The sequence below is a fragment of the Simochromis diagramma genome, unplaced genomic scaffold (assembly GCF_900408965.1).
Source record: "Simochromis diagramma unplaced genomic scaffold, fSimDia1.1 OVJJ01000361.1, whole genome shotgun sequence".
NCBI classification, from domain to species: Eukaryota; Metazoa; Chordata; class Actinopteri; order Cichliformes; family Cichlidae; genus Simochromis; species Simochromis diagramma.
The window spans coordinates 17,328,643-17,352,744 of NW_024386860.1; the positions used below are offsets into that span (position 1 = coordinate 17,328,643).

At 41.7% G+C, this 24,102-nt stretch overlaps 2 protein-coding genes across 2 annotated transcripts in view; both read right to left on the reverse strand.

Moving 5' to 3' along the window:
• The window catches only part of LOC120732950 (gamma-aminobutyric acid type B receptor subunit 1-like), a 29,488-nt gene extending 14,993 nt beyond the window's left edge, over positions 1–14,495 (reverse strand). The window contains exons 1-4 of the mRNA XM_040030875.1: positions 13,766–14,495; positions 11,336–11,422; positions 11,012–11,076; positions 4,313–4,451 (exon numbers count right to left, since the gene is read on the reverse strand). Of these exons, the coding sequence (XP_039886809.1) occupies positions 4,313–4,451; positions 11,012–11,076; positions 11,336–11,414 (283 nt within the window). The 5' untranslated portion in view covers positions 11,415–11,422; positions 13,766–14,495. The remainder of the gene's footprint in view (positions 1–4,312; positions 4,452–11,011; positions 11,077–11,335; positions 11,423–13,765) is intronic.
• Positions 14,496–14,628: 133 nt separating this feature from the next.
• On the reverse strand, positions 14,629–22,787 carry sh3bp5la (SH3-binding domain protein 5-like, a). The gene is made up of 6 exons (XM_040030872.1): positions 22,076–22,787; positions 21,616–21,678; positions 20,870–20,998; positions 18,985–19,149; positions 16,737–16,910; positions 14,629–16,527 (listed from the first exon to the last, which is right to left on the reverse strand). The coding sequence occupies exons 1-6, from the start codon at positions 22,295–22,297 to the stop codon at positions 15,982–15,984; spliced, it is 1,299 nt and encodes a 432-aa protein (XP_039886806.1). The 5' UTR covers positions 22,298–22,787; the 3' UTR covers positions 14,629–15,981.
• Positions 22,788–24,102: the final 1,315 nt, after the last annotated feature.

The window sequence follows — 24,102 nt, forward strand, 5'->3', positions numbered from 1 at the left end:
CTGTTGTTATTGTGTGCACCAGTTTATGGTTTAAATGTTTTTATTTATGTAAAGGAAAACACAAGAACCAGACACAGGGCAACAATTCACCGTAGACTCCGGTGTAACGTAATAAGGTACTCGAGTATTCTGTATCACTTTTGGATAATTTCTCTCACCTTGCCCATCCCTGCTGAGTCAGCACACACAGGCATGATTAACTCTTCAGTCTCTTTTATGTGTTTAGCTGGTTACAGATGCAGAGTCGGGGTTGATGACTGTGTCTGATATCAGGCGCCTTTTGTTTGAGAAACTAACCTGCTTATGTGCTTTTTTTTGTATTTCTAAGACCTTCGAGTTTAATACCTCAGATGTGTTTCAGCAGGATTTCTGCCAACATGAAACATTATTTTAAAACTAGTTTGCAAACTAGCAACAGCACTTTGAAACTTGCGTTGGGGAAAGTGTCTCACAGCTGAGGTAAAATGTCCTAACACTGGAGCTCTGCTCCTTGCTTGTAAACCTGGCTGCACGTGCACAGCGTCAGGGCAGAGGAGGGGACCGAGGCGCTGCTGCCGACTGAGATCACAGCGCCGTGTGTTTGCATGTGGCGGAGTTTAACAGATTAACAACAAAAGATTCGGTGGTGGTATGAACTCTATGTAAATATTTTTGGGGGGGAAAGGACAAAGAAAAAGATAAAAGGAAGAAGAAAAACACTCCTCTGTTAGAGCCGTTGTTGCCTTTCTAAGTAATTCCTCTGCTTCTTCCACTTATTAGACGGGACATGTCTAATAAGTGAAATCTAAACCCACGGTAAGAAGTAACATGTTAGATTGTCCTCTCAAGTAATCGGTTCACTTATTATTTCACCATGTTTACCACATTTCTCTCGTCTTTTTCTTGCTGAAAATATTTTTATAAACCCAGATGAAGTTTTACTCTTTCTCTGCATGTTAATTCAGCTGCATTTAATTTTATTTGCACTCATGTTTACAGTTTTATTTACAGTGATGTGAAAACATGAGTACACCCAGGGTTTCGGTAGCTTTCAGAACCATCTTTAACAGGAGTAACTTCAAATGTTATCATATCATTATTATTAGATCATTATCACACTTTGTGGCTCGCTCTTCTAAACAGCTCATGGAGGTTTGGAGACACATTTATGCACAGCTCTCTTAACATCTCACTGCAGCATTTCAGCCTGTTTGAGGTCTATGAGAGCTTTAATATTTAACAAGGAGCTTGACGATGAAGGTAAAGATTCTGCAGTATTACACAGAAGATCCTCCATGAGCAATCACAGAGGAAGAACTGCCCACTATCAATAGCAAAGCCATGAAGTATTCCAACTCAGTCGGTATTACTGTAATGGAACAGGTTACTTTAAACTGCAGTAAATATGTTGCATTACTTTTGAGAAATAATGTTACCTAATGCTATTGTAGTTTAACAGTGGTATATATAAAAGCAACCCCCACCGAGTGCCAAACAAAGTGCACAACAGGAGTTGGTAGACACCAAAAAAAGGCTAAAAGCAGGTTGAGACTGCACAGACAGCTCCCCGTGAATCTTTGCTGTCATAACATCAGACGTTTTATTTCATTGTAGTTTTGGCTTTAAATTAAGATTGTTGATTAAGCAGACAGGACACTTGAAAACTGAATATTATACACAAGATTTGTCTGGATTTGGTTCACTCAGCATCATTTTCAGCCACAGCAGGAAACTGTCAGCAGAAAAGCTCTTATGAACTCCCAGTACACTCCCTGTACTCAGCACCAAGTGCCAAACAGACAGAGTTAGCAACACAGACAGCAGTATTTCATCGACCAAGTATTTCTCTCCGGAGTTGGAGGAGAAACTGAGCTAAAACAGTAAATATTGCACTTATATTTGCCAGGCAGACACAAACAAAACTCCGAATGAGCACAAATGATGCTCTATATGTGTAAATACCCAAGTCTATCGTGTTAAACATTAAGGAAAAGCTTTCAAACTAAATCATATAACTGTACTGTAATAAAACACATAATAGGTTGGAATTAGCTCAACATACCATCGACTGTTTTCAATCATCCTGAACGCTGCAAAGCCAGTGAGATGGAAGCAACCATTTGGGATTACTGTACATCGTGTAATTCATATAAAAATAGATAAAAATGCCCTGTAATCAGGGGTAGGCGGCACACCTCCTCCGGTTGCTCTTCTTGAATGGATAAACCACACTCCTTTTATAACACAGAAGCTACTAATCCACAGGCTTCATTCACTACAGTTTACACTGTGTGTCTTGATTTTGGTGCAATGTTTCGCTGATTTTGTCGGGAGTAGAAATAAATCGCCACGCTGCGTTCTTTCTTCACACCTGCATGTATCAGCGCATAGTTGGAGAAGGAAGGATGACCCGTTGATAGCGAGACGGAGGGAGAGAGAAAGAAACCAAAACACTGGAGTTCCTCCGGCTCCAAAAGCCGGTCACCACAGACTCTTGTGTTAAATTAACCAAACGTACTAATAAACATCTTGAGGCCACAACAGTTTCCTCCTTTCGTAATCGATGTGTGGTGGTCAAACTCCACCTGAATACTGGTGAGGCTTAAAGTTGGGGGCGTGGCTACTGTGATGGGTGTCCTATCATTGAGCTGGACTGCTCCACTGTGTTTGTGCTGTTGGTGCCATTTGGAGCATTTTAATGGAATTGTGTGACAATGTGGCCGCGGTGTGAGACAGACCGCCCAAGAAAACAGAGCTCCGGTGTTTGATGAGTGACATTGTATTACTTCATTATTCTGTAGAGACATGTCTCAGTATCTGCACTCTATCGGTGTTAGCTGACAACTCGGCCCTGTCGTCTAAATATGATCACTTCAGACTGGCAGCAACCTAACGCTGAGGTGACATCACGTCACCATGTCCATGAACTAACGGCTTAAATGAATATGGCTTCCGACCACCGTGATCCTCCGCCACATTAAAGCCTGTTTCGGAAGATTCTGGAGGGAAAATTCCTCCATTTGAATTCATAACTCTGTGGCAGGTGGAAATGAATTGCTTTCGGGTGCTGCTCTGTATTTTACGCGGCCTGCAAATCACTCTCACACCCTCTCCCCACCCCTCTCACTATGCAGTGGATGGAGTTAGGCTCAGAGCTTCGAGTGGAGTTCCACTTTGACCAAACGGCCCCTAAATGCTCAAGAAAACATGATTTTTAGACAAGTTGAGAATAAATGGGGCCTTTTGGAGCCATTTCTGCGTTAATGCATTTTGTGGGACAAACATTTTGTTTTTGATAGAAAGGATCAAGAGATACGGTTGCATTTTTAGATTCTGTGTTACTGGTTCTGATGTTGGTGAAATATATTTCTGAGAGTATTAGAGACATCGCAGCACCTAAGCCACTTTACAGGAGCTGCCATTTTAATTTCAGGCATGAAGCGAGCAGCAGCGGAGAATTTGTAGCAGCAGACAGCATCATTTTCAACCCCCACAACTGGCTGCTTCTTCTGCACGCGTCGAGGCTTCTGTTGAAATGTAACCATCTTTCTAATGTCTCCTTATCACTTTAAGAAGTTGCTTTAAAAGGAGGAAGTCCTGTGGTAAATCCTTGATGTACCATTCATCGTGCATTAGCAGATTGCTAGTGTTTTTAGGGCTAAATCAGCTTCAGTGTAAGAAACACTAAAGGACATGAGTCTTTTTCTTTTTTCCATTTAGACGTATTTTTAGATTAGTTGTCAAAGCTTAAATGAAATTAAATAACTATTTTACCCATTTAGCTCCATACACTTCTACTCATTCAGGACTGTCTCATGAGCGCCCCTGATGAAATGCAGCGCCGTGGTTTTAACAGGAAGTGGAATGGTTCTCCTGGACTGGCTCTGGTTTAACTTAAACAGTGATGGCATGTCAGTGCTGAGCTACCTTCACCCTAAGGGGGACGTGGAGTTTTAAAATGATGCTAACAAATGCTGGCAGCCACACAAATTAAAAGGTGTGGTTTCATTTCATTAAGTCAGACTGCATCAGTTCACTTTACTTTGGAAACCGCCGTCGGTTTTGGAGACGGCGACAGTGAACGCTGCACAGTATGTGACACTTTCCTTTGTGTAAAGAGTAAACAGGGAGGGTGGTGAAGCACTGTCAAAACAACTGGGATTTCATTTCAGCGTAAGTGTGGTTTTAATTTGATGCTGATTAAGCAGACGTGACACTTAAGAAAGAGCTTATTATTGTGCACAAGATCTGTCTGCAGGGGGAAAAGGAAAAATGAAAGAAGGACGAGGAACGGGAGGAAAAGGGAATGGGAATGAGACCAAAGAGGACTTACAACATCTGCTGGCCTGCATCATGTCTGTCCACGTGCCGTTGGGTAAGCACTTCCTGACCTTCGGTCCCACGATCACTCGGTTGCCTCTGCAGATGTACTCGATCTCATAATCCACAGGCAGGATCTGCACACTGCGGATCTGTGACGAGAAGAGGGGCAGAGAAATCAGGGGAAGGAAAGTGTGATTGATGGTCTCTCATGCAAGTTTTTCTCCTTCACTTAAGAAGCCTCTTCATTCTGTGTCACAGTGCCATATGGCCACGACAGTAAAGCTCGACAAGGGAAAACATTTTAGTGTGATACTGTCTCAACTGATGTGCTGTCGCTCTCTGAATTACATCTCCTCTGCCTGTGAGGGGACGGAAACATATGCGAGCGAAAAAGGTTTATGTTTCATTTTAAATGGCTTTGGTCATAGCTGCATACATACATTTGAACAACGAACAATAAGGAAGCAGTTTGACACTAAGGGACCGTTTTCATGTTGAAGAAAAGCTTCACTGCTTGCAGTTTACAGTTTACAGTGCATGTGCAATCATTTTAACCCAGTAAAGCCTGAACGATGGAATAACTGCTAGAAAATTCAAATTTTGCAAAGCAGAATGTTTAATGGAGCCTCTGACAAATGAAATAAAAGATTCAATTAAATATCAATTTGATTAAATGAGATTTAATTGGATCATTTTATGCTACATTAATTTCTCAGTTTGTTTATCTTAAACAAATATATAAGGGAGTTAGGTTTTTAAAAAAGAAAAATCACACAATGATGAAGATCTCATGGATCAAATATGACACTCTTGGCATTAAAGGATTAACTGTTGTAACGACTGAGACACTTTTATGAAAGTTTTGTATATTCATTACTCGTTCATTCTAAAATGAGGGGGTAAAAGTAAATGTCATTTGGGGATTTACTGCAACAGAACACCATATTATTTCATATCTAGGACGTTGTCACATTTGCAAACTTCACAGATCTGCCATTGGTTAGATATCAGTTTGAAATGTGGCCACCTTAATCCAAAAAGCTTCTAATATCAAACGTTTGCCCAGTACCCATTTGCAAAGATGATAAATATATTTATCTAAATTAGGAAGACGTGTGTGTCTAAAGTAAATCTTTTCTATGTGATGTAATAGTGTGGCTGTATTTCTATAATCCTCAAGTAGAATAAAATATGTTTTTGGATTTTTTTTTGCCCCCAACCTTTAAGAGGGACAGTTTACACCAAAAATCAAATTGACATATGTTTCCTGTGGCCTGTAAAGCTGTTTATCTAGCCAGACTGTTTTCTTGCTAGCTTCCCTATTTTGGGAACATCAGCTGTAGAAATGTCTGCTTCCTTTTGAATATAATGGAACGAAATGGCACTCGCCTTATGGTGTTTACATAATGTATTGCACAAATTCTACAGCAGATCTCATGACCCAGTTAATCAAATAAATAAATCACTGTTCAGAAGGAATCGGGCATCAACCCCAACAGAGGCTCGTGACAAACACGCAGATAGCTGGGATGTTAGCTAGCTAGGACTACTAGCTAAAAGCAGGAACTGCAGGATGAGATCTAGCGAGAAGTGGCGTCCCTCTGAGCCAACCTCAGTGCTTTTATCCACACCTTGGCAGGAGCAGACAACTCAGCAACTAAGCTGAAGCAATACCAAATGAAAATGAAGTCTGGGGCATTTTAAGATTTTGCTTGAGATTCTGTAGTCTGGTTATGCTGTTAAGTGCTTTGAGTGGTCAGTGAGGCCGACCGCTAATTTGATGTAAATGACAGCTTCAGCTGACTGACTATCGACTGAATGGAACTGCGAATAAATCAGAGCTGGAAGTCAGAATAGTCGGAGAACTTTGTGAACACGTTAATTTGAGAATCAGGCAACGTAGAATTTTCTTATTGATACCACAGGTGTATCTACTTGACCTCAAGGTCAAGGTCACAGGACAAGTTTTCTGAAAACCTTTAACTCGAGAAAGATGTCAGTATTATTTGTGCTGAGGAAAAGGTCAAAAAAAACAGCTGATACAATTTTATTTTATGACCATCCCGCAAAAACAACATCAAAAGGCTATTTGACTTACAATCAAAAACCACAATGGTCATAAAGCAATAATACCAGGCGTAGGAGATGCCTGCGCTCTCAGTGGTTTATGTTTATTAGAATTTTAGCATGTGTTATTCCTGGTTCTTGCTTAGCCATGTGCTTTTTGAATTGATATGCTGAATAAAGTCACTAAGGCTCATGTGCACCCCACTAAGATCGACTGAGACCTGGGAATTATGTGTTCTCAAACTTGTACTTCCAGAGGATTTGTGCCACCTAACAATTTCTACTGGCTGGAGGTTGAGGGGTAGCAGCCTCCTGGCAGGGCCACCAGTGTTTTTAAATTATACCATTACTACTCATCATAGACAGGGTGCCTTACTCAAGCCAAGCTGTAAACGTGGTGTAAACGAACACCAATCACAACAGGATCATTCTTTATATCAAGCAACAAGGCAATCTTACTTTAGTTAATAAAGTGGATTTGTCTTAATGGCAGCAGGTCATTGCTGCATTTTTCTCTGAAGCATCATTATTATTTCTGCTAATAATGACACTATAAACGTGGCTCATGCTGAGAAATCCAGCTTTAAAAATCCCTCCAAGTTTAACCCTCCATTTTTTTTACACTCCTCCCAGCTCACTCTAACCTGCTCAGCTCCTCTGACTCACACTGCACTACAAACTCCATTCAACCTTTAAAATATTCACAAGACTTTGAACATCCAGTGTCTATATTGTCTTTTATGTTTCTGAAGGAATTAAGTAAAAAGTGACTTACTTTTGAGTATGAAATAGACTTTTTCCTGAGCCGCTCTCAGTGTCACAGTACTGCCAAACACTCCTTTCATATAATCTCTGTATAAGCACATGCTCAGCTACTTCTGCTGCAACTGAGCCGATTCATTGTTTCTCATTTGGTGTCAACTCGGTCGCCTCGGTACCGTTCAGAGTCCAAAAGTAAAGAGTTTGATCGAATCGCTCAACATCCAGTTCCTGTTCTGATCCCTCTCTGTTATCAGAGCTGGTTGGTGTATCCGTGTGTGTGCGCTTTGCCCTTAAATCATTTTTTAACACACTGCCATGTTCCCATTCACTGCCCACGTCAGTGACTGTAGTGACTGTTTAAAAGCCACCGAGGGACTGCTCTTCAGAAACTGAAGTGACGCATGCTTTCAATCAAACTGCCAAGTTTCCATCATCAAAGCGCAAAGAGTCATCACTGTTTCCGAGATGTTTAAAACAATTTTCAGGCTTGTGTGCCGCCCTGCGTTCTGAGTCAGATATAATACACAAAAAGTGGTGTTGTTGTACTGTTTAAACATTAAAAACTATTTCAAGTATCTAACGTCAAGAATAATAAATTACCGGATCACAATTATTGATGCATTGATGTGTTTAACACTTAAATCTTACTGATATACAGAATCAAGTATTATTGGATTTTTACAAAGTGCATCTGCATCCAAAATGTAGTATAGTATGAGTAGGTGGTAGTATAACATGGAAATACTTAAGTGCATTACCACTAGGGATGGGTACCGGTATCCGGTGCCATTATGGTACGGGTTCTGACATAAACGGTAGTAACCAGACCGAAAAGCAGCGCACATTTCGGTGCTTTTTTTTTTTTCCCTGAGATGTCATACACTTTGGATTCTAGCCAATCATTTTACCTTTGCGAGTGTAGTAGGCGGGTCCAGGTACGTACGTTCTTTTAGAGCAGAGCTACAGATTAAAAATGCCCAAAGCGAAGCGGTCAAAAGTCTGGCTGTACTTCACAGCAAAAGATGCAAACTCAGCAGCCTGCAACAAGTGCTTTAAGCTGATACTGTGATACTGTCAAAGGAGGTAACACCTCGAATCTGATGAAACACCTGGCGACGTATAGCATTTTGTTAAAAGCCGAGAAATGCGCCGTATTTGATAGCTTGCTGCGAGACCTCACACCGAGCACATCTACTGCGGGTGTGGTGCCTGTTATCGGACCCGGAGTTAGCAACATCCCCCAAAAACCCGAAGAGGAGAGTCCTGGCCCCTAGCCCTGCCAGTGTAGCAGAAATGATGAGGATGATGATGCAGCAGCAGCCGTTCTTCTCTGCGTGAGTAGCTTAATGTTGTTCGTGTGTAATTTACGTTGAGTAGGCTAACCACGTTATTACATTAATGCATGTAAGGTGAACTAGCAAACACCGTCGTAGTTACATGCGGCTGTCTTCTTGTTTGATGGCAGACACTCCCTTCACCCTGGCCAAAAAGGCTAAAATGACCAAAGAAAAAGTGGAAAACAGCTGAAAATGAGAGGTTTTTGGACAAAGTTTGTGTTCTCCATTCTTTAAGCACCGGCACCGTTTCAAAAGTACTGGTTTGGCACCGGTATCGGATAAAACCTAAACGATACCCATCCCTAATTACCACTACTTTAGTAAAGTACTTGAGTAAACGTACTAATTAACTTTCCAGCACTGGCCCTGTCCACACACTCATATCATTGGGCACTTTAAGATAACAGTACTCCAGCCGACATCATCAAAATCAAGGCCTGTGGGACGAATCCATCCTCATGCACACTTTAATCCAGCTGGCATATCACTTTAAACGCTTGATAAAATTTTGGCCTGCCAGGTTGTAGCTGTAGTTTGCACAGTGCTGCGGCACCCTGTACACAGCTCGAGTAAACAGAGGCTTCAGAAAGTCACTGAACTGGAACGAGGCATGCAGCTACAGCAAAAAATATCTCAGAGCCCAATCGCAGAGTTTTTGGAACTGTTAAGTTGAATGTTTATGTGAAGCCAGTTTCATGGTAGCATGTTGGGCCGTATGTTAGAGCTAAACTAGATCATTAAGGATCTTTTGCTTTATAAATTTTTACATTAAATCTCATGAGAAACTATTACAATGTCATGTTCAAGGTTGTGAAACATGCTCTGTGGGACTGTTGAGCATATGGGAGCTGTGGAAGTTTTGGATGCAATTTTTATATCTTAAGCAGAAACTTCTTGGGTTGAAAAATGAAGCCGGTGCCAAAATCTGCAATTCCACTAATAGCCATGTGCAGAACTCCACATAGACGCCCACATTATGTCCAACTTTACTGCAAAAATAAACATGTTTACAGCCTACTGATAAAACCAGTGTCACCCTCTATGGACAGTTTCCCCCTTTAGGACCGGTGTGCAGTGGGTGCTCCCACTGACGGGTGTCTGCTGGACCTACAGCTCATTCAAGAAGTTTGTGCCTCAGTGCTGCGGAGTGAAACTCTGGAATTGTATTAGTTTGTCACTTACCATTAAATTAGCAGGTATGCATGTCTTTGCATTGCACTCATACAGTTTATGAATACAGCTAACCAAGCTTACTAGCATTAGGCGATAACTTAGCACTCCAACCTGTTATCCAAATATTTTCCATTTCTGCCTCAAAAACTTTTCATTAAAAAAAACATGACAGTGCCCAAAATGCTAATGCTGAGGTTTCAAAATGCCGAGTTCATCTTTTATATACAGTCTATGGTCAAACTCACACTGGAAGTTTTCATTTGTAAATAACTTCATGTCACTTGTGCTAAAGGAAAAGAACCTGCTACGTTTTAGTTTTTTGGTTTTTTCTGTTAAATTTTGGCTCAGTGATTAACGGGACTGACTTGGACACTTCTTACTGACAACACAGACATTTGTCCCTTATTGATTGCTGTTGCACTGTCACACCTCAGTTCGCTGCCATTATCAGTTACAAAAGCTCGCAAGTGGTCTTGGCAAAACTGTCCCGTCCTCAGAGCGCAGCTCATTGTTCGTACGTTTGGTACAGCATGTGTGACTGAGCATTTAAAGCTGGAGTGCCAGACGACAGGTTTGAGATGTTCTCTGCTGGTTATGAGCTATAAACTTCCTTTTCCTCCAGTAAACACAGGCTTTCGTGGTGTCTTCGAACAACAGCTGCAGCCTGCCAGGTCTCACATGTGTTCTCTAGTTAGTCAGTGTGTTGTGTAAAATCATTCAGCCGTTAGCTAAAATCTCTCTCTTCATAAAGTTTTAATCACCTGTGAATTTTGTCATCTTCAAAGAAGATACGGAGGATTGAAAATGCCCCAAAAAAATAAGCATTCAAAACAATTTTTAAAAGAACGTTTTGAATTAAATGCACCAAAAGGTAAAACCTGTAGACGGTACATGATTTACAGCACAACAATCAACATTAAATCATTTACAGAATGTAAAATGATATTTCTAATTTAATTCACTTTCGTATTCTTGTTTCTCTGTTTGTAAATTTATTATTATTTATTTTTCTGTTTATTTTCCAAAAGCAATAAAAAAAAAATTCTTACATTATTTTATTATTGTTATAAAATAATGAAAATTAAATGCAAAATACACATTTTTCACATTTTATAAAGTAGTTATGTCTTTTCTTTTTTTAAATATTACTTTTGGTGGCCTAACATGATATTTACACATTTATGGAGTAAAATTTCAGGTGCACATATTGGTAAATAATTATATGAGATGTTTTTACATTTATTTATTTTTTAACAGACACAAATCTACTTCTGTGTCACTTGTTTTGAAATCTTCAAACTGGCAGCAGTCTCATGTGATTGATTTGACTGATGAGCTTCAATACTCTGCAGTAACCAGATTCTCTGTACCTGTTCTTGTGTTAGGCCTCTATAGCGGATCCCACCATCCCTGGGAGGCCGGATGATGGCACAGCCTGGGGGAAAGGGGGAAAAAGGAGGAGGAGGAGGCAGAATGAAGGACGATAAGCGCATAGAAAGAAAGCTCTGTCTCCAGATAATGCAGATATATTACAGCAACATGATATATTATCAGTTTAACTGACGCCTTCCTTGCTGCACAAATTGCAGCGTTTCATTCGGGTCACTTAGCAATCTCTGCGGAGTTACTTCTGTCCATTACTGCATATTGTAAACAGACACACACACACACACCGATTCCTGCACACAAATTACCTCCAGCTGATGAATTATGTATGGGCACAACGAGAGACGGAAGAGCACAGAGAAGAATCAGAAACAATAGCCGTGCCATTTCTGGATCTGAAAGAGAAGGAGGAGAGAGAGAGAGAGGTTTTAAAACGGGAAAGTGTGGCAGGGAAATCAAGAGTTTTGGAAGAAGACGGAAGAGACAAAAAAGAAATGGGTTACTGAGGAAATATCCTTACAGTATTAATGCCGCACACTCTGTTCTCAGATGCAGTCATTTTCGCTTCACTGCATCAACCTTTTGGCAAAAAAAAAAAAAAGCTCCCTTTTCAACCTGGCGGATAAGCTGCACGATGAGTCCACTTTTCTCTCTCTCTGCTTCTGTTTGTATTCACCGTGCAGACGGCTCAGGTTCATTTCAAAAGCCCTGTAGACAAGATTTCAGCTCAGGCTTTGATGGCTGACGCTGATATTTTTTTGCAAAGTGGATCCCCATTTCACACCAAAGCAAACTCAACAGACTTTTCTTCTCTTCCATAGTAGAAAAATATCCAGAATAGCTAGTATGGCTGCAAAAGCTTTCTTTTTGCAAGATGAGTGCCGCTATTTGGTGTGTTGACAGGCTTTTAAGGAACAATGATTCAGCTGAGCAATTCACTGAAAGCACCGCGACCGTCGACAGTTTGATCACAGATTTGGGTCCATAATGTCAGCAGCAGTTCATGCAGCCCTCAAGCAGAGATAAAGAGTGGGCTACAGAGGTCTGCACACATGCCCTGATTTTTTTTATTCACTTCAGGCAATTCATCAAACTTGGCAGCTCCCTTAGGACCCCAAAAGGGGCTCATACAACTTGATGTTCACATATGCTGCAATTCTACACCTGTAACCAGAGTTCAATATGGGAAATCTCTTTACACAACGTGTGAATTTACTGGTCATAATGCACATCACAAAATGTCTTAGGTTAACTGAATTTAATGTGTACACAGACTTCATGACAACAGACAAAAAAAGTATGTTTTTCTTACCAGAAAACAGTGAAAACACCCAGGAGTCCCAAAGCCCCTGGAGTATTGGCAGGCAGGGGAACACACACACACACACAGACACACACACAGACACACATACAGTATCGATGATAAACACCCTATATATAGCTGTTCATTTGCAGTTTTGAATCATAAATTCCGCTTTATGAGGTTGCCAAACAAAACTCATCCAAACACTCTCATGCTTAACATGACAGTACAGAGATTGATCAAGTGTGTGTGTGTGTGTGTGTGTGTGTGTGTGTGTGTGTGTGTGTGGGAATGGGATGGGATGGGTGGAGGGGGATAACAAAGTAAAGCACCACAGTGAGGGAGACAGATGGCAGCGAGGCTTGCCTGTGGAAGGCAGACAAACTCTGCTGGAAACTTCATTAGCATTAACCAGTGTATTTTTAGAGTTCACTGACAAGAAGCATGCAGGAGGTAGACACCACCACTAGAGCGTGCATATTATAGGTGTGTGTTTGTGTGTGCGCGCGCTCTGGTCCCGTGTGGGAAGCAGGGAGAGAAAGAAGGACAGCTCAGCAGGAGTCATTAATATCAGCGATCAAACACACCCAGGCGGATAAAAGCAAACTGTGTGAGTGAGCAGCCTAACGGCACAAAGCCAGCCGACTCCATCAGCTGAGGCTGTCCTGGCACTGAGCAGACAGAGGGGAAAGACGGGGGCCTGTCGACTGGCCTCGAGCTGGAAAAGCAATTAAGGCTTCAGCACCACGGACAGCGCCTCCAAAACACAACTACTACATGAAACATCTCACACACCTCAATCCCATCCACTTCCAATGTCACTGCTGCATACACACTGCCTACACTTCCTTGTGCGAGTCTGCTGCCGGAAGCTGCGCTGGATAAGGACTGATCCGGCCCATTTCAGCACCACAGTGATGTTGAGAATAGCCCACAGTGGGCTATTTTCAGGCGGTTCCACATGCACACACACTCAGATGCTGCATTCTGTGCATGGCTGAGCATGAACTACAGAGACGTGAGGGTCACAGTAAGGGTGCCACCAACCGTAAGCTGCCGGTAGTTGCTCGTCGGGTGTTGACTAGGGAATCCGTGATGGCCTGTAGAGGAAGGCCGACCATATTAACAAGCCCTCCTATGAAAGGATGTCCAAATATAATGTCATCAGCCTAAAGCGGCTGCGTCTTGCATAAACAGGAGCAGAGCTCGCATTCTGTCTCTAAAAGGCTTTAAAATGTAAATGCAAACAGGCTGGATCAAAACAAATCAGGCCCATCGAAAAAATGAACGCCTCTTGCATTCAAATGTGACAGCTGTCTAGATTCCGTGCACGGGAAATGGAGCGTCTCCTGAATAAATGTGCTCTAACATCGCGACCTACAGCACTAATAGCATGTAGCGCCCTGAAGCAAAGCTGTAGCATGTGTGTACTTACTATTAGTTTCGATGCGCTCAGTGAAGATAAGAGTAAGTCCTCCGGGTGGGACCCGCCAGGGGAAAAGCCCGGTGTCAGATTATTTGGTAGAAATATGCATCTTTGCAACAATTTTTATGGCTCTGTTAATATGGCTATACAGTAAATGTGCAAGCTGCTCCGTGCCTAAACAGAATCTTACAAAAACGAGACGGCTCTCATTCGGATTGTTTCCGTGTACTGCAGTTACGCATGGCCAAGAGAAGAGATGACAAAAAATCCATAGAGAAAAAAAGTCCCATACATCCACTATATACAAACGCAAGCCCACCATAAACGACGAAACAGCGATTCACCACACTCCCCTCCTTTTTTTCTCTCCACCTCTACGATCTTGAGCTAATTCACGACGTCATGATGGAGACGCGCCGTGCGTAACAGCCCCCCTCACGCATTTATCGGATCTTTTTTCTTTCCCTCCTTTCCAAGATGAAACATGCCGACGTCTAAAGCCCCACAACAGCAAAAACATAGCACAATCTTAAGAAGCGGCTTTGGATTTATAAGCTCGCAGATTCAGTCCACGTGGATAATTATATCGACGGCAGGAAGACAAGAGGAGGTGCAGATATGGCGCTGTGGTATTAACGCGGTCTACATTGTTAAGCCTTTCTCTAAAGCTCTTTGGAGCTTAAGTCAACGAGGCAGCAATCAGTCATCCCCACAACACTGGTCATCTATTAAATCAGCCTCTCCCCGTTCTTCCATCTTCTCGCGATCCTGCTTCATATTTATATGTCTGCTGAATAATTGAAGCAAGGCGAGGGAAGAAATTCACAAATTCCCATCCCACTGAATTCGGCATGAAAGAACAGAAGGCCAGGCAGCAGGATCTGCTTTTATTGATTACAGGTGTGACAATCCAATCCGACTAACTCACAAATGCGATTCAGAGGGTGAAAAGTAACTGTTAAGACAGCGGTGAAAAGTGAGGTTTTTCAGATAAACTGACAATAATGAGACTTTAAATATGTCTGCGATACTCAGAACATCTGTACAGCAAAGATTCAACATCTGTACATGTCAGTATTTTCCAGCTTTGTAATAATTACACAAATTTACAAGTCTTTCTTTTCTGACTTCATTGTTTTGCTTCTTTGACAAAAGTACAATCATAAAAGAACCAAAAAAAAATCATCGTCAGAACTCTTTCAATTCTTGTCAAAAATCAGTCAGGCTGTTAAAAATATTTTAAAATCATAAAACGGGCACTCACTTCATATTTAAATGGTTCCAAACTGAGATTACAACAAACTACTACTCAAGCTAAATTTGTCTGTGTCAAGGCACACCTCAAATTACAACAAGGGCAAAAAATATACACAAATGTAAACAATATCCAAATCATCTGGATCATGACACTCCAGTGTTACAACACCAAGTTAAATAAAACAAATAAGGCTGATTGTGTCAGTGTTTGTTTCAGCAAGCAGCGCTCAAAAACGAAATGATGGAGTGCATGCTGCCTTAAGACTCATTTCAGGGATTTTCAAAAAACGCATTCTCTCGTGCTAAAACGTCCAAAAAAAAAAACAAAAAAAAGCACAACTTGCAGCATGTTACAGGAAATAAACACATGGAACAAGGATTCAAACATGCTTTCACTCTGCACTGACAAAGAAACGTTTTTTTACATTCTTCCCTACTCGATGAGGAGGTGGGGATCTCAGGGGCCCTGCGACCTTCTACCTTGAAGCAATCGCTGATGAGACTCGACTCGACTGGAGAGGAAGCAACAGAGGAGGACGAGGGAGAATGTTTTTACCAGTCTCACCAAGTTAGATCAACGATTAGCCTGGGAAAGCAAAAAATGATGCCTTTTTAAATATGTCTGTTCAAACAAGGCTTTTCATCTTTCTTAGCTGCTCCTTCATGCTCAAGGAACAAATTCTACCCAGAATCCTTCAGAGGAGTAAATATACTGAATACTTGTCCTGCAGGGATGTAAGCTCTGTAGATCCTGTAGTGTTCTAACTAGGCTACACTGTTTACTGTGTTCAGCTTTAGAATAATGTGCATGTGCTTATTTACACCCATCGCTGCAGCTTTCCTTCTTTTTCACTTAATTCCCTGTCTCATACTTTTGTTTGGTACCTTTTTAATGAGGGAAGTTTATCCTAATGTGGATTGCTGTTTTTATTTTTGCATTGTTTACAGCAGCTGTTTCTATGACAGCCTCACAAACTGAAGCTTCGGTGGTGCTGCTTATAGAACTGTTGCTGGCGCTCTTTGGCGCTCGTTTCCACCAGCTTGTCTCTCTTATTGGTCACTCCGGTTTTTTCTTTCTCCCCTTCATCCCCGGTGATGCTCCCCACGTCGCTGAGATTCCCGAGGTGCTCGATGGAGTCGTATTTCTCGAGGTCAGAAGCAATGGTCTGCAGGCTGAAGACTGAAAGGGAATCCGAGCCGGCTCGCTCCCTCTCCCTCTCATGCTCCTTCTCCTTGTATCTCTCCAGCAGGTCGATGGATGCGTCCACTCCATCCCTTCCAGTGGCGCCGCCACAGGCTCCGCCTTCAGCCTGAACCTTGATGTCAGATTCTGCTCCGACAGGGGGGCTCCGCCCGACACAGATAGAAGGCCGTCCTCCCCCCTGGCCCGGGTCCCGCCCTCTCTGAGCATGGATCTGCTCGCTGATCTGCTCCAAGTTCCGCAGGGCGATGGAATAGCGGGTCTTCACTTTGGCTACTTGCTGCTCCAGCTGCAGCACTTTGGCCTTGTGCTCCTGGAGTCACACAAAGCAACTTTCATCATCAATTTCAACATTGATTTCATGCCAGTAGGAAAATAACCTCCCAGTAACCTCCAGTAAATCCATAAAATACTGAATATATTATAGAACTTTTGCCAAATCAGCAGATAAAGCTTTCTAAGTGCGGGAAACACTAAACAGAAGGTGCCTAAACAGAGGTCTCACTGGGCTCTTTGTGTTACCTCCAGTATGTGGTTGAACTGGGCCTTGAGCTCAAAGTAAGGTTTGGACTTGATGATGACTCTCTTGAGGGACTTCTGCAGCATCTGCACACGCGCCTCGGCCTCCTGACAGGCGTGCGTGACACGCATGTGCTCCCTCTCACTGCGCAGACGCTCTTCTTCGGCTTCGTTCACCTGCGAGAGACACAGGAGACGCACGGTATTATAACAGGAAACGGCATTTCTCTTAATGCAAATGTGACTGGTTTTATCATAAACTTTGCCTTGATCTTCATTCCCAACCATTTAGCTCACTGTTCATTCATTAGTTCTTATTTTCTTAAAAAAGTAAAGAACTGAAAAGGCTTCTTGTTTAGTTTGTAAATGTCTGTCCACAGAGGCACACTGTGTATTGTTGTCTTTTCTAAATTTCTGGAAACATTTTAATAGCACAATAAAGCACAATTCAAGACTTTGTACTTTCTGTGTCTGCGCTGCCAAATGAAATGACACTTGATTATTTGTTTAAAAGGCCCTCACATAAACTCTAAGTAGTCAAATACATATTACACCAAAGCGTCAGGAAGTTATGGATTTTTAGGATATTCCTTTAGACACAAGCTACCAACCATCAAGACCAACTTCAAGGCCTGAACGACTTGGTAGACTTGAGAAATGGAGAAGAAAAATTAAGAACAAGACAAACTTTGGGCCTTGACATCGGTTACCTACAGGTACTCGGCTGATAACTGTCCACTTAGATTCCCTAGTTAGAGGAACATCGATCATTCACCTCTCTTTGAACATCAGCAGCAATGGGCCTCCACTAAGCAGCTATTCTGACTCTGACACATTATGGTAGGTGTTTATTGCCAGAGACATTAAAAAAAATAAAATAAAAAATAAAATTCTGCCACAGCAAAGATGATGGTAGATGAAATTTTTATCTTATTTTACTCGTGATCCCATAAATGCAGTTTTTTTATATCCAAAATTTGAGGTTCAATGTTTTTAAATATTCAGCTATATAATCAGATTTCAAATATTTGCTGACACAGTGGGGTGCCACGTGTCAGGTCTGTCTACTAGTGTAGTTCTCCGACATAAGCCAAAGCATTTGGTGCAAACAAAAGGTGACCTGTGAGGATGAAGATGTAAGTGAATGAAAGTGCCCTAATGGCGGTTCCTCCAGGGGTCACTTAAGCTTGACTCTAAAAGTGAGTCGGTGCCTATAAGCTCCCATGTTAACATGCACAGTTTTACAGGATCAAAGGGTGTATGCAAGGGTGTAGCTGATTTGTGTCTGCCAGGCCTCATTTCAGCTAACTAGAATCACTGAACGGACCCTTTTCACCGTGTAGCGCCGTTACTGCGTCTTCTTAAGGAACTATACATTGTTCTGTGCAGTACAGCCAATCCAAGGAGTTTGTACTTTGGTTTTGCTGAGTGAAAATCAAAACCGGTGGCTGATGCTGCCATGACTTCGTCCATCTTTTTATTGTGATATAGATAATTTGAGTAAAGTTATGTTTGCAGGCCTACAGCAGCCAGGGTAACAGCCATTATGCTAGCTTTCTATTGGCTACCAAGACACAGAGTGATAACATAATGTGTTTTTAAACAGCTAAAGGCATTCACAGTTTTCACTAAAGTTGGCAAGATTTTCAGAGCACTCATTTTGCTCTCTCTAAAATCTGCAGATGACTGAAACTACTGTAGCAATATCAAACTAGTCCAGCTATCAATATAATATCTAGAAGCCAGATCACACTTAGATCTAAACTGTGCTGTAACTGAAAGGAAGAAACAAGTCAAGCATTTACAGAGTTCTGTGACACTCAAGGCCAAGAAAATCATGTCATCCATGCTGCATGTTACAGCTGAGAGGGCACTGAAGTTCACCAGCTGTCTGTATCTTTTCTGTTGAGTCTGGCAATTGTAACCCAGCAACAGTGAGTTTGTGAGTATATCCAAGGCTGCCAAGAATCACTACACTTATCTGCACACTTATTTTTCCACAAACAATGCAGACAGCAGAGCAGCGAGATCACGGAGAAAAATAATGGTGTGCATGTGTGCAAGCAAAAAACACCGGAGAGCAAAAACCTAACAAGAATAATCAGACAAAATTCTGACTCTACCCAGATAAACTCAGAAATGACTGAACTCTGCAATGTTTGGTAAAACTATAGCAACCTTGTTGAGGTGACAAATAGAAATGAAAGCATTCTGTTTAGCCGTGCATCTTAAAACTGCTCTTCTCTGTTACCTTGGCGGTAGCGTGGTTGAGCATCTCCTGCCAGGTGGGATCCAGGGTGTTCTTGCCATCAGCCAGCAGGCCCTGCTCGGCCACATAGACCATCTCCCTGGCAGCTGTGTGCATGGAAACGGCTCTCTCGTAGCTCAAAGCTGCCTTCTGAGTCTCCTGCTGTGCCTATGGAGAGCAGACGCACCTTTAACAACCTACAGCAGTGGACTACGACAAGGACACAACATCCCTGTTCTGTTCAATCCAATTACAGTCATCTCTCTGCTGAAATGAGTTTGCATATCATAGTTTTTATATTCAAAACGCTTCTAGGTAAATGCAATTACAGGAAAACAATACTGCCTTTCAGTCTGAATGTGTTAGGTAACTTTTAATGCATGAGACGTTGTTCCCTGCATATCTCGAACATGTGATTTCTATGTGAAGGACTGGGGTCACATTTTCAGCAAAAATGAAAAGAATGTGACGCTTGTTGTAATTCCCAGGTGCTTTGTCTCAGCGCCTCTCTTCTGCTCCCAGCGTCAAAAAACAATCTTAGAAATGGAATTCACTAATCATTAACGTCAATGAAAGACCTGCTTGTCCAAGGTTGTTGGGTTTTTGGGATCAAATCTGAAACTTTTCTCGCTCTCTCTTCTGGCTAATGTTAGATAATGCTAGTGCGCCTGCTAACACAGACAAATGACAGGCTGGACCAGGTTGGCTAGTTCATCTAAGAGATAAGATAAGATAGATCTTTACTGTTACTGTTACAAGAACAATGAAAAACAGTTTGGCATCTCTCCATTAGAAGTATGTAGATTTTTACGTTAAAATTACTTCACAATCAAAGATAAAACACAGATATATACAGCTGTATACAAGTTATATATGCTGTAAGGTGCAATATAAGGAGCAAGTGATCAGTGAAATTTAAACCTCCAGAGCTGATTTGATAACTTGGGTGATCATTTTTCAAATTACTTCATCAGGCAAATTCAAACTGTTATCGATGTTAAAGTTTCTGCAGGTCTGAGTGTAACAGGGTCCACTTGTGCCCAGGTAATGTAAATTTCAATTTTAGACACTGGCCAGTCGCCAATGAGGTTGCAGTTTTACAGTCAGTTCCACCCATCTGTCACATCCAGTTAGAAAAGAAAACAAGATGTCAATGACAAACACGCACAGCTCAAAGTTTCGTAATCATCACAGAGGCCACTGTCCTGTGTGTGCTAACATCAGATCACACAGTACTGAGGTTAGCCAGCAGTAGATGATTTAATGGCACACGGCAAATATTAATAAGTGACATTTATTTTCCACAGTAACAACCAACACGTGGGTGGTTAGCCAGCTAGCTGTAACGTAACTACACAGCACGTAGATGACATCGCGAGCTTCATCACATCCAAGTCAGCGTTGTGTCATTATACACACAGTCATACATGCACACAGTGAACACACCGGTGTTTCAGTAGATATGCTCGCTGATGTCACCAATGATGGTTTTCTGAGTTAACGCAGATTTACACTTCAGATTTGTAGATTTAACTGGTTTGCAAAATCGCCCAACACTAGAGCTCGTAAAGGAACAGAACAAGCACCTTGCATTTAAATTGTGTTTAGACCTAGATGCATTTTACACTGGGGATCAGTGTGTTTCTCCAAAAAAACATAAATAAATAATTTAAAAAAAGCAAAAAAACATTTGCACTGAGATTTCCCTTCCCTACTCAGAACTTGTGCACGTTCACAAACTGCAGCACCCGATGTTTGTTTTTTTCCTCGCCTCGAGCAGAACACCTGATTCTCACTCCTGAATCCAGATGCTGCAGTAAAAACATGCATGTCTGTAACACATCTTCCATTTGGCACAGAAAACAGATGTAAACCTTGTTGTGTGTACCTCTTTGGCAAGGCGCCGAGCTTCATAATATGGTCTCGCTTTTTCAATGCAGCTGCCGAGCTGAGAGCTCTGAGCGTTCAGCTTTCGGGCAGACTCTGTGAGGATCTTCCGGTATCCCGATCTGGCATCCTGGACGATCAATGCATGAAAATGACAGGATTAGATTTACCTGTAATGCAGCAACTAATTCGATTTCACACAGGAAGTGGGCAGCCGATTCAGTGAGTGTCAAAAAGCAACACTACATCTTCCATTTTAAGAGCTCACACTTTTCCAGAGTCTGTGCTTTACACATATTGAAAAACAAAATTATCATATTCATTAGCACCTTCGGGGTAGACTAATAAAATATTTAGACACAAACACATTGAGAAGTAATTCCCAGGGTGGCAATAAATGGTTTTTCACATCTATAATGAGTTTGTTTTGTCAACATCAAAGCAATTTTATTTAATCTGACAAGAAAAGCAGGGCAAGTCTTATTAAATTGTCATACATTTCACGCAGACTTGTAACTGATTATATTCACCACCAATTAACCTATCAGTTACTATTCTGGGAAGGTTGGAAAACAGTGGAAAACTGACCAAAGCCCAAACATTTAACAAACACAGGAGGACAGAAGAGAAGCCATTTAAAAACAAAAAAAAAGATAATTGACTTTAATAGGAGATTATTTGATAGTTATATTTTACAATGATTGTAATAACTGAATAGCTTTCTATCTATTACGTATTTACACTTACATCCAACTGCAGTTCTAGCTTGTTGATTTCAGCACTGGCTTCATTGAGATGCTCCAGTTCCTCCTGTGGAAAAACACAGTATATGTATCTCACGTATTTATATTGGGAAAGCATTAGTAGTGCTATTTGACTATAATGGCGATGATTAATAGGTTGGGAGTGTAAGGTGACACACGTCAGAGGTGTGTTACACTGGTGACAGGATAATCACTTCAGATCTGACAGGGATTTGCACAGATTACCGTATTATGAAGACATTATCTTTTAAATGAATAATGAACATGTGCTCATTTGAATACATTACTACCTTTCTGTCACACTAAATCGAAAGTAATCCCGGATGTACACACCCAGGTGTAGGTAACAGTAATTTAAAAGCGGCTGATTAATATAATAATAGAGCTGAAGGATGTTTAACGGTCAGCAATAGATTAAACAAAAAGTCCGAATTTTGAGGTACCTGGATTCTGGGGTCCAACTCCTCTTCATACGGACTGTGTAATTGCTCTCCGGGGCTTTTCTGTTTGTCACTCTCTCCTTCCTCGCAGGTGTCTCTGAGCGCCATTTCTTGAGTCTTTCCATCGCATTCCGCGGCTTTGACCTCCTCAATACACTCCCTCCATTCCCCTACGTCCGATTCCCCGGAGCCGGCGGGGCTCTCTCGCAGGTCGCCTGGCTCCATTCCAGGCAACACTTTTGGGTTAGCACCAGCGTTAGCTAAGGAGTCTTCAACAGCAGGCGGGGTTTGTTGACCTAAAAACCCGGTGCTATGAACAACGACCGAAGGTTATTAAGTAGAGGTAAATTAAAAAATTATTCCAGCGGTCAGGAGTGGTGTTGAATTTGCTATCTGCCATATTAAACCACACTGAAACCCACTAAAGCTAGTCTTGCCTGCACCTAGCATGCTAACAGGCTAGCGCCTAAATGAAAGCGTGACGGCTGCTTTTCTGAACAAACCGCTGCCAGGAGATGAGAACTAAAAGGGGGGGCTATCAAAATGTACCCCCCGACACACGCCTCTTTCCCTCCATCCTTTACCGGCTCTTCAGTACTTTAGCTAGGCTAGCTAGCTAGCGGTTTCGGCCTCACATCATCATTACAAATGAGGTAAACAGGCGAATAGAAGCGCTACGCACTTAAAGATTTGAGCCAGGGTGGCCACCGTAGTTGCACTACAGCAGTGAATGCTGTTAATTTTATGCAGGCTATCTGAAGGTTTGCGACAGCCAGGTGATCTAAGGGCTCTGGAGTTGAATTCAAATATTTTTTGCCATGCAACAAGGTATATAATAAGCTCATTACAGCAAATTGTCTTGTGCAAATAAATTAGATTACACGTCGGCACAAGATGATGACTGTTTGTACAAGATATGACTTTGTTAATACAAGATAACAAGGCAAAATAAAAAAGATAATTACTGCTCTGCGCTAAGAACATTTCTGTACAAGACAGTAAGTTGCTCATGCAAGACAAGGACTTGCGTGCACACAATAATGACTTGTGAATATAAAATAACTTCTAGGTACGTACTGTGTGAAAGAGCCAGTCCTCAACTCTATTTTGTTGCTGTGAAATGGGAAATAATTGGAGTAATTTATTGAACATGTGCGAACATAAATAGAAATACAGTGTATACAAAAAACCCGATTTTGTACAGTTCTATTGAGCTTTAAAGTCAGAATTTGGTATGACCACCTTTATGTTTTGTTTTTATTTTTTAACTCTCAGGCCAACTTTTCTCCATCCAGTTTGAAAAGGTCCCCAACACCACTGGCTGAAATGCAGCCCCAAGCGGTTTCAAAGAGTTTCACTGCTGTAGCGTTCTCCTGATCTCTTCTTCACATATTGACGGCCAGTTTTAAAGTTTGGTTTCATCGCTCCATCAGACCTGTTGCCACTGATTTTCCGATTTCCGGTTTTTGTGTAATTTGACATTTCAAGCTTTTCTCGCAGTTTCTCTTTCTTAAGAAAGCTTCTTGACAGTCACCTTTCTGCTGAGGCTTCAGTGTCTCTTCTTTGCATCTCTGGTGGGAAAGACTGAAATGGGAGGAGAGAAATCCAGGACGTGCGATTTAGGAAATGGGACGGGAGTTTCTCTTTTCCAGTGTCGGTGTTAAGCTCAGCCCCCAGGGGTCCAGGCCCACCCAGTAAAGTCACCGTGCCACATCGGCTGAAATCTACAGATACACTCCGACTATAAGTTATTTATATTTTGGTAATGACCTATATCACTGATATTGCAGTGCAAGATCAATTTAATTATCCAGTTAACAGTACTTTAGTGCCTCTGCAGGAATCTTGGTAACCAGGATGACTGAGGGCAACACAGCACTGAGCACATTACCACACGCAGGGTCAGACTCTGGGAAGCACCCCTCGTGTCTCAGGAGCCAAAAAGAGGTCATCTATCAGCCTGTGCAGCCTTTTTACAGAATGACTCAATAATACGTTGAAGATATTGTGTACTCAGTTATCCCAGTGTG